Here is a 16,683-nt window from a genome sequence, read left to right on the forward strand (position 1 = left end):
TTTCTCTTAGGTTAATAATTTTGAGGATTTACTCTAGTTTTCATAACCATATTAACTCCTATTATATAAATATAGCTCACTGTCACAGTGTTTATACCCCTGCACCTTTGTTTTTGAATTGTTTAATTAATCTCTGTGTTTGCTGGAATGTGAATTTGCTTAGTATGTTGAGGAAGGGAGATATGTGGCTGGTATACTTCCAGCTCTAGAATATCTTTCTTTTAACTTCAGACATATAAATCTGGCTATATATTTTCTGAATTATAATCTTGTTTTTCTTCAAAATTCTGAATTTTGTTTGCTTTTTAAAATAGCTATAGTTTACTGTAGCTATCTTTATCATGTACTGGATTTTTACATAAGCACCTGGTCTACTTTGGGACTTCTGTTCTCCATATGGGTGGTATTCTGGTGCCCATTCTACTTGGCTTGGCCTACAGTGAGCAATTGACCACACAGTCTTCTGGAGCTTAATGTTGCAGAGAAAAAGACTATTAGCCTGAAACCAGACTGTCCTTGTGGCCTGGGTACTCATGGTGTTTTCTTTAAACCCAGCTGCCGTGTTGTCAGAAGTTTTCTGACCTTTTATTACTCAAAAAGTCAAGTAACTAAGACTTAATGTTCTTTTAAACCAAACTCCCTATTTTTTCCATAGTCAGCGGTTCCTTTACCTTGCACCCTGTGTCATGTGGCTAATTTCAGGGAGAGTTGTACCCCGTGCTCCCTATTTCTGGACATAACAAGTTTAGTTGGCCATTGTTTTGGTAGATTACCTCACATGAGTTAGGATGTAATCTTGTCCCCATTCTTCATCGTCCTACCTTTTAAGTGGAATTGAAATCAAGTATGAATCTACTGGGATATGTTGCAATCATCTGGTAATAATTTGGGAAAAAAATGTTTCCCACACAAATTAAACAAAGATCAGCAGTTTTAAAGTACACTATAGCATCTTGTATAAACTCGAGCTTACATTTCGCATTATTCCTGGTCATGCAGTAGGTTCTGAAGAAAAAAGAACTATGGATAATCAGTTAAAAGAATGACAGATTCCCTGATGTGCTGATCAGTAGTAATACCTAATTTTGATTTCAAGTGTGCTATAATGGATTACCATATAGATGCAGCTGAGCACTGAGCATTAAATAGAGCCATGTGTTTTTCCGAAAAGTAATATTTATTCACACTGTGTGGCTTTCTTGAAAAATTTTTTTTATTTTACTCTCCAGTGAAACTACAAACAAGATGTCAGTAGTTTATGTGGCATTCACAGTAGTGTAGCTTAGAATATCGGCTGCAGTAGAAATGCCATAATATATTTGCCTCAACAAAGGTAGGCTTCATCTGGGACTTTCTGAGGGACAGGCTTAGCATTTAGACACAGATGGTTGTGTGGGGCTTTATTTTTATTGACTTCAGAGACTTTAACGCATAAAAAAATGGTCCTTGCAATATTTGGGTACAAAAAGAAGCATCAGTGTGGGTAACGTTTCAACCTTTGAATTGTTGTGTAAGATTCTGTCCATTTGGGAATGTTTTTAGTAACTCAGACTTTGGGCATGGTGTTTCATATCCAAACCTTATTGAGTTTATTTTTGAGTGTCTTTAAAGTCCATCCATTTTATAAATCTGAAAACTTTTATCCAGAAGTGGTGATGATGATAGGCCTGATCTCTAAACAAGTTGGAGACTACTAGTGGCGACTGACAGTATCCACGTGTCTAGATACACGTCATCTTGCTGTGTTCTTTAGTTTTCTTTATATTAAAAAGACATTTTTCTCTATTGCACATTAAGAAAATAAACCCAAATCAAGGAGACAGATAAGTATTTTGGAAAGCTGAGAAGCATGATTCAGTGCCAAATTGGTTTCCTTACTAAAGTAAAGCTCGAAGAACAGTGGGCATGCCAAGCATTCATCTAGTCCAATATAAGATCTATCCTGAATCTGTGGAGTAATTCTTTCAGCATCTTCTGTACGATGTTTTAAAATCAAATGACAGGATGGGATCAAAAGATGATCCTGGAATGCCCAGCTGGGGCACCCAGTGCCCTTGGTGGAGAATGCATGAGAAAGTAGGATGCTGAGTCACTGCTGTGCCATTCACTCAGGAAGAGTGAACTGCAAGGAAGGGGGCAGAAAAAGGACCAGAAGGACTCAACAGGCCTAGGCTTTAGTCAACGTGAGACAGCAGCCCATTGACAAGAAACGATGCCAGCAGAGATGCTGTCCCTGGAGTAGGGTGCACTGCTCTTAGTACTTCAGCCTCTTAATATGATGAAAATATTCTAATTAATCATTGGAAGATTATTGTGACAGAGAGATGTGTTTCCTCTTCTCATCCCCAGCCAGTGACTGAGCAAGGTGGTGGTACGAGAACCTAGCCATTTTCAGGCACGCCAGACCCCTCTAATGCGCCATCTTTGCTCTGGAGCTTCTAAGCTGGCAGAGACTTTCAGCTCTGTATGGTGGTCTGAGGCTCCCTGCCCACTCCTACTTCCTCATTTCCCTTCCACAGATGTTCCTTTCCAGTAAACCAGGGCACTCCTAACTCCACAGTGTCCATCCCCAGAGAACTCAGCCTGCAATGACCATTATTCATCTGTTATCAAACATACCGAACTAGCCTCTGTAATAAATTTTTCAGTGAAGGGAAGTATGAGTTAGAACCATAAGACTTAGATGTGAATGGAGGTCATCTTTCTCTCTTTAGTCTGGAAACGTCCTCGCCCATCTCCAGACCATGATTTTTCTGGGCTCTAGAGTTGCTCATTTGGTCAGCAGCAGCCTGACTGCTGAGACCCTGGTCCTTCTTCTCAGGTCCAGAGTTGTTGATTTTCTCTTTGCTTGTGATGATTTCCCATAATCTATAGACAGCTCTCTGGGTCCTGTACTCCTGTCTGTGTCCTTATCTGCAGCTCATGGGCATGCTGAGCTGTACATTCTGTTGGTAGGACAGTGCTTGCATGGGTTCTTATTAAAATATTCCATAGAGAACAGACTTAATTTTTCTTCTTCTGATTCCCTTTTACTGTAATAAAACTTAAAACATAACCTGGTTTTTACCCTTACTTCCTTCTGTATATTATTCATCTAATACACACGGTGTATATTGCAAGGTGAAAACCTACTTGATTTTTTCCCTCAAAGAGCCATTTACTTGCCTCTGCACGGTTTATAGATTGATCGATCCTGCCTGGTGTTTGATGTCTGGCTGACAAAGGTTATGGGTTCTTCAGGCAACAGATAATGTTGAGTTCACTTGGGTGCCTGGGTGGCTCAGTCGTTAAGCGTCTGCCTTCAGCTCAGGTCATGATCCCAGGGTCCTGGGATCGAGCCCCGCATTGGGCTCCCTGATTGGCAGGAAGCCTGCTTCTCCCTCTCCAACTCCCCCTGCTTGTATTCCAGCTCTCGCTATCTCTCTCTGTTAAATAAATAAAATCTTTAAAAAAAAAATGTTGAGTTCACTTGATTTAATACTGAAATCACTTTTCTTATATTTTCATTTGCATCAGTTTTCTTATATTTTCCAGCATCTTTTAACTTTTTCTAACTAGGTGTACATATAAATAGTCATAAGTATTTTTAATCTCCAAGACAAATAAATGTGCAAACACCTGGCACATTGAAAATTTTTTCTTTGACCTGTGCTTACTTGTCTCCAGCTTCTGCTCTTCCTTCTTCATCCTATTTTTAAAATATTTTATTTACTTATTTGAGAGAGAGAGAGCATAAGCAAGGGTAAGAGCAGAGGGAGAGGGAGAAGCAGACTCCCTGCTGAGCAGGGAGCCCGATGCTGGGCTCGATCCCAGGACCCTGGGATCATGACCTGAACCAAAGGCAGATGCTTAACGGACTGAGCCACCGAGGCGCCCCTTCCTTCTTCACCCTTGTTGTCTTTGGATAATTTCAGCATACCGGTATCTCTAGGGTTTCATTTCATCTCCTTTTAAGCCCTCTCAGAGGGATCTTATACACACACATCTTCAGCTGCTACCTGTATTCTGTTACCATCCAAATCCTGCTTCTGCCCTCCAGGCCCATATATCTAATTGCCTAGAACATCTCCTCAAAGAAGCCTGTTGACATCTCCAATTCCAGGATGTCCAGAACCAAACTTGACATGCTTCAGTTCTGGGATTCCTTCTGGATTTGATATCTTAGATAGAAGTATTGCCATCTGCTGAGCCACTGGGGAGTCATTCTTGAGTCCTCCATTCACCACAACTACTCTGACCACCGTCTTGACAGTTTTACCTCCTAAATATCACCATTATATGCTTCTCTTTATCTTGCTGACCTTTGTCCAGGCCACATCATTCCTCCTCTGATATGCTACCATTGCCTCTTCATTGATATCTCTGCCTCTCTTCTCAGCCATCTTAAATTCCACTCCAGCTGGAACACGTTCGGTGACTGCACAGTGCTCCATGAGATCATGGTGTCACCTGCCTCTCCAGGCCCTTCTCCTCCCCTCCTCACCTACCTGCCAGCCAAGCGGGCTCTCTTGCTGCTGCTGTTCCTTTCAGGTACCAGGCTGTCTTGGCCTCTTGGCTTTTACATATGCGCTTCCTTTTGTTCCTGTTCTCCACTAAGCTAATTTAATTAATTCTGTAATCTCAGCTCAAGCATCCTTTTTTCCTGGAGCCATTCCATGAAGCTTCTGCTGAGATGAGATGCTTTCCCCCTCACCTCCACAGCTTCTCAGAGGAATTTCTGTCAGGCTTTTCTTTTTTCTCCTGAATGATATTTTCTTTATCATCTCTCTTGCCCACTAATCATGAAACCCTTAGAATGAAGAACTAAGTATTTTATGAATATTTATTTTATTTCTGCATTTCAAATGCCAAGCTTGGTATCAAGTGTGTAGATATTTTTCATTAAATGGGGTTTGATGTGCATGTGCCTATTGTGTTTATAGAAGTGTGTTTGAGTGTATGTCAGCATTAACACGTAGTAAAACAAGATACACCTTAGAGTTATGGGCTTATGAGATACCGAGTCAATATGTTCTGTAGGAAGTCTGAAGTGGAAATATAGGAGAGAACTCCTGTTAGTGATTGTCAGCATGTGATCAGCCACATACTGCTTTTAATATATATAATCAGAAATAGTCTTCAGTGTAGTTTGTGTAGCATTTTCATCTGTGTAGATGGGTGGTATGAAGAATTTATAAGAAAGACCATAACTAAATACATTTATATTTTATTATTTATGTTTGTCAAATCTTGAAAACTTCGTTCTTTTAAATTATACAGCTTTTATTTTTTTGTTCGGGTTTTCTTTACTAAGTTTAGGGTTTAAAAAATGCCCACACATTTTAATGTATTTTAATGTAAGTATTGTTAAGTCAATGACATGTAAGGAAAGACCAGGTACATTTTATGTTAACATGAACAGCGAACCATAGCAAAGATTAGGATACTTGTAATACTCAAAACAGTTCTACAAGTAAAAAGCATGCATAATTCTTCTATTGAGTATTTATTTGAGCACATGCTGTGTGCCAGCCATGCTCTTGGTTCTGGGGACACTTCAGAGAAAAGACAGAGGTGTTCTTGTTCTTGCGGGGCTTACACTCGGGGGGAGGGAATACCGCCTTCAAATGAGTGAACGTGAAGATAACTTCAGCTAGGGGTGAGGGCTAGGAAGATGACAGAACAGGTGGTAGAGAAAGCATCAGAGCAGTGGTGAGGTGGCGCCCAGAAAGAAAGAAGGTGCAGAAGGGCCTCTGTGGGGAGGTGGTGCTTGCAGTGAGAGGGAGGGTGAGGTGGCGCCATCGGCACAAGGCTGTGGGTGGAAAAGCATCTGGGCAGAGCAAGGAATCTGTGTCATTTAAAGTCACCTGTGTCTGACATTAGGAGGAGGAAGGGAAAAATGAAGGGGGGGAAATCGGAGGGGGAGACGAACCATGAGAGAGTGTGGACTCTGAGAAACAAACTGAGGGTTCTAGAGGGGAGAAGGGTGGGGGGATGGGTTAGCCTGGTGGTGGGTATTAAGGAGGGCATGTATTGCATGGAGCACTGGGTGTTATATACAAACAATGAATCATGGAACACTACATCAAAACTAATAATGTACTGTATGGTGACTAACATAACATAATAAAATTAAATTAAATTAAAAATAAATAAATCTTTAAAAAAAATAGTCACCTGTGTCTGATGGAAGTTTACCTGTCGTGCCTTTTCTCAGTAGATGTTCTTACATGTTCATTGTTGTCAAATGAGAACAAATGAAATAATACAGGTATATGTTACTGACCCTGGGGAAAGTTAAGACAAGAAAATGAAAACAAAACAAAACCTCAGGCTGGCTCAAATGGAGGAGGCAGTTGATTAGCTGCCTGGAAATATACCAGGGGATCTGGATATACATTTTTTACCTTCATCTTTCAAAATGTTAGAATATTAGCCTAGATTAACCTAGAATGAGGATTTTTCATGGTAAAATAGTGATGTGTTATCAATATCAAGAAATATGTTTTTATAAGTTTTTGGATTTCTACATTTCTTAAAAAGGTGGTTGCAGATAAAGTACAAAGAATCTTATGACCCAAGAGTATACTTGCCAAAACTTATTTTAAAGTGGGAAAAAAGGAAAAAGGTCATTTTTTTTTTTTTTTGAAAAGCTGCTTTTATTAGCCAAATACTCTTGTATATCATACATTCATTCCTTATTGTATCTTCCAATGTGGGGGGTGAAGGGGGCGGAATTCTGAACTGCAATCCTAAACTTATTTTTAGCTATTAATTTCAAGAAATTCTTGGCAGCGATTTCATTTTGTTATTCCACCGTATGTTCATGGTCTTATCCTCCTTGTTGTTCATCTTTCTTCCCGACTCTGGTCCTTGTCCACAGACTAATAATGATGATAATGGAAAGGGGAAGTGGAAGATGAAAAAGCAGAAACCTGGGGAATCTGGCATTTGAGAAATTATTCTTTTAATATGAACTTAAGCAATGACTATGATTTAATTAAGATAAAATGATCATTTTAAAAGGGTTTTTTTCCCCTTCTTTTTCTCTTTTTCTTTTAGGAGGAATTAAACTTGGGACAGTGATGCCTTTAAGGCACTCAGGGAAGGAAGGTTGCTTGGGGCAAGTAAAAGACACTGTCCCATGGGCTACAGGGTCAACTGCACTATTTACATTATTGGAAATAGATTTTCTTTTCTTTTCTGATACACACACACACCACACACAGTACTATCATGAAATGTGTAGTTTATTTTCTCTTGATATCTTAACAATTTTTAAATTTGTTTTATAGAAAATACTGCAATTTCTACCTGAACGAATTTTCTTTCGATGGCATTACCAGAGTATAGGTAAGAACAATTTAAAGATTTCTAAAGTGATACAGATTTTTTCCAGTTGAATTTTCAGTAATATTTTATATAATTAGCACCATCAAGATTAGGTTATAACAAGGAATGGTAACAAGGGTATTCTGGTTAAAAGTAAGACAAGTCCAACCTGCACTTTGGAGGAAAATAGAATATAGAATATCTATCCCTACGTCATAAGTGCTCCTTAAAAAGGATGGTTCATTGACCAGCAGCATCAGCCTCACCTGAGAGCTTGTTAGAAAATGCAAAATGTCAGGCCCCAGCCAGACCTACCAAATCACAGTCTGCATTTTTAACAAGAACTCCAGGGGATTCCTGTGCACAAAATTGAGAAACATTTGATCCGGAGTATTTTTAAGTAACTTTTCATTTTTTTCTTACAAAAATATCTTGTTCTTCAAGACTTTATCACTGATGCAGAGATACTCTGTTTGAATGCTTTACAGTGTGGCAGCAGGAGGGAACTTGAAATATAGCCAAGTTACCACCGCTGTGCTTTCTGTGCAGCTCTTGACATAGAACAGTGTTTCCTCTCAATTTAATATTCATGGCACAACTGGTGTAATTTGTGCTATTGACTGTGAATCCTACTTTCTTTTTATAGAGTGTCTGGTTTGGTCTTTCTGCCTTTGAAGACTGACAGTTCCCCATTTTTTCCTTCTTGCCAGATGATCATATTTGAGGAGAACATAACCTCATAATGGGATCTTTACTCTCTGATCATTCATTCAAATATCTACTGAGGGAGAAACAAAAGTTCTGGGGTAGAAACGAAGAATATCTCACCTTGCTTGTATTATATAAGCTGATTGCCAGGGTGAGGGATAGGTGAGAAAAAAAATAATTACAGTATAATTGCTGCTACGAAAAGTGTAATGGTAGCAAAGAAAGTCGAACAATTCTATTCAGAGGACTTGAGGAAGGCTTCAAGAGAGGTAATCACTACCTGAGCCTTGAAATGCGAGTGTGGAAAGGGTTTCCTAGATGGGAGATCGATCTGTGAAAGACATGGGACCTGAAAGAACATGGCACTTTCGGTGGATATTTCAAAATTCAGAATCCCACATTTAATTTAGTACTATTTATGTGAAAAATATAACTGACACTTATATAAACTGAACTGTTTAGTGAAATATATATAATAAATACATCTCCTGAACTGAATGATTAAATCATTACTTGAAGGTAGAAGCCTTGGTCTTTAAATCTTTCAAATACACAAAGAAGGTTTTCCTTTAAATTATAATGTTATTGATAGCATTTCTGTTCATTGATACTTCAACATTGTGTATTTAAAGTAAAAATTTAAAAATCAAATGGTAAGTATAATCTGAAGAGGAATCGTAGGGATTTGTAATGCTCCATGGTGTAGCAGGAATGGATGAAAATGAGAAATAACTGCATGCAGAATTTTTTATTTGTGCTAGGTATAATCCATCCATTCTGTTTCGTCATATGTATGAAAAGGATACTCATTTTCTACAGACAGTACTTTAAAATGTCTGAAGATTAATAGGCCCCCCTTCAGCCTGAATAAACTTACTAGAACTGGGTGTAGAAATTCATTTGCTATTTGTGTTGTGAAACTTTATGCATCTAGGAGGTGGTGTATGGTATTACTTTAATTCTGGCTACTATTACCACATGGACTGGTTAAGATTGCAGGTACAAGTAGCTTTTTACCCAGTTTAATAGTGTCTGACCGAGAATAGTGACTCTTTGATTGGGATTGCAGAGTACTAGTCTCCTGAGCCAGCATAAGAGCAGGTGCTGTTTATCTAGTTTAGTGTGTAGAATAAGCTCGTTTATCTCGTGTATAGAATAAGCTGGCTGTATAACACGGCCAGTATGAGTCATGTTTCAGAATGTTGAAGTATGAGCATTTGCATATAAAATCATCCTTATTTTGATGCTTATATGCTTAATACTTGAATCAAACAGGCTCTTTTCAGATAAATGTATTTTTGCATGATTTATCAAACTGGGTAGAAGTTGGTGATTAGGCAGGTCCACATACCTTTTATGATGATCTTCAGGCTAAATGTATTTTGGAATCAAAATTTTTCAGATTTTAGAATGGCTGTGTGGTGTGTTGATGTTCAGCAAACATTAACACAATGTTGATATCTATATGTAACACCCCAGGGGACTGGACAGCACCCTGTAACCAAGAGAATTCTTATTTCTGTAGCCTAAGATATGAAATAGCCTCACGTTAGTCGGGTGTTGCCACCACATGAGTTCAGATTCAGGTCAGGTCCTGTCCACCAGTAAATTCCACACAAAAAGCTTTAGTTTTCGTAGATTCTTAGATTTTGAAATTTCCAATAAGGGATTGTGGATTAGCAATTCTACACATTTTCTTGACCTCACTCTCTTCCATTCTTCCCAGTTTATTTGGATTTGTTAAAACGGCCACCATATGTCACTCAAGGTCTTGACCAAGTTAGTTATAAAACCTAAGAAACTATAAGAAAACACCAGATTTTAAAGGGAAAGGAATGTGCCTTAAATATTTCCATAGCATCAGTATCTTCTTGACTTCTGCGAAACCTGTTGAGGCTAGGACAGGAAGCTTTTCACTAGTCAGTTCCAGACGTTCTAGGTATCTAATATTCCATATTTTAGATCTTTTATATTCTAGATATCTAATATTTCTTACCTAATATGAAGAACACTACTGTATAAACTTCTTAATTAAATGTTACTGTGGCTGATAGTGGCCAAGATACTCTGGAATACTGGGTTAGAACCTGGAAGCTGGGTTTACATACCACTGATTCGGTATGCTTCCTGCCCCACACTACAAATAATGTCCCTAAGTATAGAAACCTAAAATAAGAGCAATTCCTATATTCTGCAAGTCTTAAAAGTTCTCAGACCTACCGGATAGCTAGGTTTTATACAGAGAAAGAAGTTAATTTGAAACATCAGCTGCCACAATGTTTGAAGTCAGTTTCTTATCCTGCCATCTTGTTTTGTCAGTAGCAAAGAGAGAGGTTCTGTTTCTCTCTATACTGTTTTTAGAGGGAGAAAATAGTCTGTAAGTTTTTCTATGCTTAAGGATTTATATAAGCCATTGAATGAGGAAGCCTGTTCAGACTCTGTTGTAATGTGAAATGAACAATGTTCATTATTCCAGGCATCTAGAGATACTGCTTCAAGTGAGGTTTAGAGAGTAAGAAGATTAGGGAAGTGGCTGACAGAACACACACCAACTATGATGTCTGCCAACCTGCTACTCAACGGTTTGTAAATTCCACGACTAATTACGAATGAGAAGATTTTCCTAAAGCCAATTTTAGGCCAATACATCATGGTGGACAAGGGTGGGCACTTGAAGCCTTACCTCTGTAATAATGAGAGCTGACAGGATGTGAGGAGATGATAAAGAATGGCACATCAGTAAACCAAGGGTATTTGGTGCAGGGGCAGGCTGTGGCCCGCTTTCATGTGCCCATGCATCATCAGTACAGGATTCAAGTTATATGTGTTTGCTTTGGAAGGTTTACTGCTCATGAGCCTCAAGGAAGCAGGTTTCTTGTCCCATTCAGTGTACAGTGCTATGCCTGTTTGCAATAAATGTTTGCTGTGGGTGGAAGGATTTATTTTGTACTAGAGATGTTTTATATCAAAAATCTTCAAAATAAATAGCCCTTGGGTTTAAAGGATTGGGCTCAAATGGAAAATTCACACAGTACCTCATATGTTTTTTTATAATTTAATTTAATTTTATTATGTTATGTTAGTCACCATACAGTACATCATTAGTTTTTGATGTGGTGATCCACGATTCATTGTTTTTGTATAGCACCCAGTGCTCCATGCAGAACATGCCCTCCTTAATACCCATCACCAGGCTAACCCATCCCCCCACCCCTCTCCCCTCTAAAACCCTCAGTTTGTTTCTCAGAGTCCAAAGTCTCTCATGGTTCATCTCCCCTCTGATTTCCCCCCCTTCATTTTTCCCTTCCTTCTCCTAATGTCCTCCATGCTATTCCTTATGTTCCACAAGTAAGTGAAACCATTTGATAATTGACTTTCTCTGCTTGACTTATTTCACTTAGCATAATCTACTCCAGTCCCATCCATGTTGATGTAAAATTAGGTATTTATCCTTTTGATGGCTGAATAATATTCCAAAACCCAAGAAACAAATAATCAGGTCAAAAATTAGGCAGAAAACATGAACAGACATGAACAAACACTTCTTCAAAGAAGACATACAAATGGCTAACAGACACATGAAAAAATGTTCATCATCATTAGCCATCAGGGAAATCCAAATCAAAACCACATTGAAATACCACCTTACACCAGTTGGAATGGCAAAAATTGAAAAGGCAAGAAACAACAAATGTTGGAGAGGTTGTGGAGAAAGGGGAACCCTCTTACACTGTTGGGAATGCAAGTTGGTACCCCCACTTTGGAAAACAGTGTGGAGGTTCCTCAAAAAATTAAAAATAGAGCTACCCTCTGACCCAGCAATTGCACTCCTGGGTATTTACCCCAAAGACACAGATGTAGTGAAAAGAAGGGCCATATGCACCCCAATGTTCATAGCAGCAATGTCCACAATAGCCAAACTGGAAAGAACAGTTCAATGGCCCTTCAACAGACCAATGGATAAAGAAGATATGGTTCATATGTGTTTTGTTTTGTTTTTTAAGATTTTATTTATTTATTTGACAGAAAGATAGAGAGAACAAGTACGCAGAGAGGCAGGCAGAGGGAGAGGGAGAAGCAGGCTCCCCGCTGAGCAGGGAGCCCGATGCGGGCCTCGATCCCAGGACCCTGGGATCATGACCCAAGCCGAAGGCAGCCGCTTAACTGACTGAGCCACCCAGGCGCCCCCCCCCCTTTTTTTTTAAGATTTTATTTATCATATGTGTTTTTTATAGGAGTCATTATTAATCTTTGCTCAACCAGGTTCTTCTTATATGGAATATAAAAACCAATGCATAATTAAACTGCAGATTTGTTTATGACTTTTTAAGAGTATCCCTTGCTTTCTGCCTTGGGCTACCCAGTGGCCTGACAGTGCTTGGGATGTGAACACAACCTCTGAGCAGCCTTATTTCTCAAAGTTTCTACAGCTCACTGGGCTCTAACTGGGCTCTAACTACTGCTCAGGACCCTGAGCCCGACAGCCCTCCCTGAGTTCCTTGTAGTCAGGACACACCACAGCCCCCTCTTCCTGAGAGAACAGGGTCTCCTGTGCACTTTACACTAGGGCTCCTTTAGAGGTGCATTGCAGCCAGGCTAAACTGCCTTCGTGTCACCAGGTGATGGCTGAGTCTAATGCCCCTTGGACCCACTTGGTGCTCTCTAGGGTGCTTTCGTCATCATTGCCCTGCATTTCTTGCCCTCCTTCCCACTTTGTACTCGACCCTCTGGAAATCCTCTTACTGGGTTAAGCGACAGCCCTAGAGCCTCAGCCTCTCAGGAGGTTTCACCTCCTCGGCTCTCTAAACCTGGCTTTTCTCTCAGGCTTCTTTGTCTCCCTCAGGCCTGTGGGAGTGAGATCATGGTCTTTCTTTTCTCCAAGGTCCATTCCAGACCTCATCCACCACCCCCTCTGGAAACCTCTCCCTTGACTAGGCCTTGTCTGTCCTTGTTGCTGCCATATCTTCTGATCTGCCTACTTGACTTTTTTTAATGGCTTAGCTGTCTCCGAGTCCTTTCCCTTCTTATCAAGTTACCCATCAGCTCCTCGACCCCTCACCCTCCATGCTTTCCTGGTTTTCTTCTGCACCCTTGTCATCATACAGACCTGTATCTGAGCACAACCTCTGTCCTCCTGATCTTTCACTTAGTCACTTCCAGACCACCTGCTCTGTTTTTTCCTTTTCAAAAAACCAGCTCTTTTGGGGGAGTATAATTGACATACAATAAATGGTATGTATAATGTTAATTTTGAGAAGTTTTGACATAGATGTATACCTGTGAAATCATTATGACAATCGAGATAATGAACATAGCCATCATTCCCAATGGTTTTCTCATGCTCTTTTCCCACCCTCCTGCCCACTCCCCCAGGTCACCACTGATCTGCTTTTGTCATTATAGATTAATTTGATTTTCTAGAATCTTATAGAAATAGAATCATGCAGTATATACTCTTCTTTGTTTGGCTTCTTTCACTCAATATAATTATTTTGATATTCTGTGTTGGTGCATATATTAATAGTTCATTTCTGAGTAGTATAGTATTCCATTATATAGATATACCATAGTTTGTTTATCCAGTCACTTGTTGATGGGCATTTGGGCTGCTTCTAGTATTTGGATATAAACAAAGCTACTGTAAACATTTGTGTACAAGTCTTTATGTGCACATGTGCTTTCCTGTCTCTTGAGAATGCAATGGCTGAATCATATAAAGTTATATGTTTGACTGACAGACTGCTTCCCATAATGGTTGACATTCTCACCAGCAGTATGACAGTTGTAGTTACTTTACATTCTCATTGACACTTAGTATGATCAGTCTTTTTATTTTAGTGGTAGTGGTATCTTACTGTGGTTTTAATTTGCATTTCTCTAATGACTAGTGATCTTGAGCATCTTTCATGTGCGATTTGCCATCTGTATATCTTTGGCAGTCTGTATGTTTGAATCGATTGACCATTTTTTTAATTGAGTTGTCTTCTTAATATTGAATTTTGAAAGTTCTTTATATATTTCAGATTTAAGTGCTTTATGAGATATGTGACTTGGAAATATTTTCCCCCCATCTCTGACTTGTCTTTTCATTCCCTTAATTGTGTCATTCAGAGAGTAAAAGTTTTTAATTTTTATAAGGTCCAGTTTATAAATTTTTCTATTATGGATTGTGTTTTTGGTGTCCTATCTAAGGACTCTTTGCCTAACCCAAGATCACAAAGATCTTCTATGTCTTCTTCTAGAAATTCTATAGTTAATATGTTTCACATTTAGGTCCATGATTGCTTTTTTTTTTTTTTTTAATTTTATTCTATTATGTTATGTTAGTCACCATACAATACATCATTAGTTTTTGATGTGGTGATCCACGATTCATTGTTTTCGTATAACACCCAGTGCTTCCTTTTGAGATTAATTTCAAATCCCTCCAGTGGACTGCTGCTTCTGAGTGCTTATTGTAGATACTGTAGTGCCAGAAAGTTCTGTGTTCCTGCTCGACTGGCAACTTTCAGCACACCTTGCACGCCAGCACCCCAAAGTGTGTTTCTCCGTGTTCTTGTACCTTTCCTGGTGTGCTATACTGCCTTTGCTTATTAATTGGTTTGAGGCATGATACAGAGAGAGTTTTTTAAAAAAAAATTAAAACCAAATAAGAATCCCTTTTATAGTGTTAAAGTTAGATTAGAACTATCTTTGTGAACTAGTGGCCTTAAAAAGATTATCTACAAGATTGTTACTTTGTCAAGAGAAATTGTCAAGCATTGCAATTCTCACAATTGAAAATGAGAAGCAAAGAAGCAAAGAAGCAAAGAAGATTTTGAAAATGTTGTTGGATTTGTTCCATTAAAGCCGGGAAAGTAAGATTATAATGCATTCTGTGTTATAAACAAAATATTTAAGCTAATGGTGAGTTTTAATATTTTTTGATTGTTCAATATTGAGATTTTGTTTTTTCAATATTTTCTCAATGCTTAAATGTTCTGGAAAAAAATTAATCATTAAAAATACATAAAAACATATCTATAGTGGTACACATATTTCCTTTTACCTTAGGCTCCAGTATGGCTCAGCTGAACACTGGTACTTATTTAAAACTTTAATAATGTTCATCATGGATTTTTTTGCATTAATTTTGATTTTTAGAAGCTATTGTATTAAAATATTATTTATTTTGATTACTGAGTTTTTGGTCCTTAAATCTTGTGCAGACCCCTCACTCTTCTTGTCCTAGACCCAGCCCTCCTTAAAAGCAATAAGACTCACATTCAAAGAATATTTATAAGATACAATAAAAGCCAATAGAAGTTTGAAGTTCATAGAATCAGTCCAATCATTGAATCTAGTTCATAGAATCTAGTCCAACTAGATTTTATTTACTCATTTATTCATTTTCTCCTCACATGAATCAATATAGTGGCAACCAGTAGGGTTGAAGAGGCACCTGAAAAAGATAGGGGTGAGTATAATCATAGTGTGGGTGGGGTATTTAAAAGTCCAAACAGGGTGGGTTAGCCTGGTGATGGGTATTAAAGAGGGCACGTTCTGCATGGAGCACTGGGTGTTATATGCAAACAATGAATCATGGAACACTACATCAAAAACTAATGATGTGATGTATGGTGATTAACATAACATAATAAAAAAATAAAAATAAAAGTCCAAACAGGTGTGATATATAGAGAGAAACTTTTTGAAATTAAAATGAAAAGGATTTCATAATGGTAGAGTAGCAATATCTTTGTGAACTTAGGACCTTAAGAAATACCTAAAGTGGCCAGGCAAAGCTCTCAGGTATTTATCACTGGTTTTCATGTTGAAACACTATGCTATGTGCCCCTACTGCACAAATATTCTTTCTAATGTTGTTCTTATTTTAAAAAGAATGCCTCAGTGGTCCCCTGGGTAGCTCAGTCAGTTAAGCATCCAACTCTTGATCTCAGCTCAGGTCTTGATCTCAGGGTTGTGAGTTTAAGCCCCGACTTGGGCTCCATGCCCAGCCCAATCTTAAAAAAAAAAAAGAAAGAAAGAAAGAATAAAAAAAATTAAAAGAGTGCCTTAGAGAATAGCTGATGCCTTATCTTGTGGGGAAAATGTACTTTTCATAAACCAGACACTGTTCTAAGCATTTGTATATATGAACTCATTTAAACTTCATTAACAATCCGCTATGGTAGGCACTGTTAATATCCCATTTTACAGATGAGAAGACTCGGGCATGGTGAGATTAAGTAACTGACTCAGGTTATACAGTAAGTGCAGAACCTAGATTTGAACCTTAGCAGTCTGACTTCTGACTGGCTTGTAACTGCCAAGCTGTACTACTTCACACATACAGGAGTTTCTGAATACAAGATGGGATAGATCAAATATGTATGTATTCGTTTTCTATTGCTGCTCTAACAAATTATCAGGTTAATTTCAAAAAAAAAGTCAGAGACTGTTGGCAGATATGCATCAGACATTCTGTATGTCTCTTTGTAAAGGCTGTCCTTTCTATAAATATTTTTCTTCTCTCTGTGTAGAAATGAGTGGATATAGGCAACTGTGGGTAGACTAAACGTTTAAAACTGTGGACCTATTCACAGAAGAGAAAGGGCTGAGAAGCCCCAGTGGTCATGCACAATGACCAGGAGAAAGTGTTTCCAAGAATGTGTTGCAAGATTA

At 38.5% G+C, this 16,683-nt stretch overlaps 1 protein-coding gene across 8 annotated transcripts in view; it reads left to right on the top strand.

The window, feature by feature from the left end:
• Positions 1-16,683, top strand: part of RALGAPA2 (Ral GTPase activating protein catalytic subunit alpha 2) — a 334,693-nt gene that overhangs the window by 47,399 nt on the left and 270,611 nt on the right. For all 8 annotated transcript variants that reach the window (XM_036085370.2, XM_036085371.2, XM_036085373.2 and 5 more), the window contains exon 4: positions 7,275-7,332. In XM_036085370.2, the coding sequence (XP_035941263.1) occupies positions 7,275-7,332 (58 nt within the window). The remainder of the gene's footprint in view (positions 1-7,274; positions 7,333-16,683) is intronic.

Source organism: Halichoerus grypus, chromosome 10 (genome assembly GCF_964656455.1).
Source record: "Halichoerus grypus chromosome 10, mHalGry1.hap1.1, whole genome shotgun sequence".
Classification (NCBI taxonomy): Eukaryota; Metazoa; Chordata; class Mammalia; order Carnivora; family Phocidae; genus Halichoerus; species Halichoerus grypus.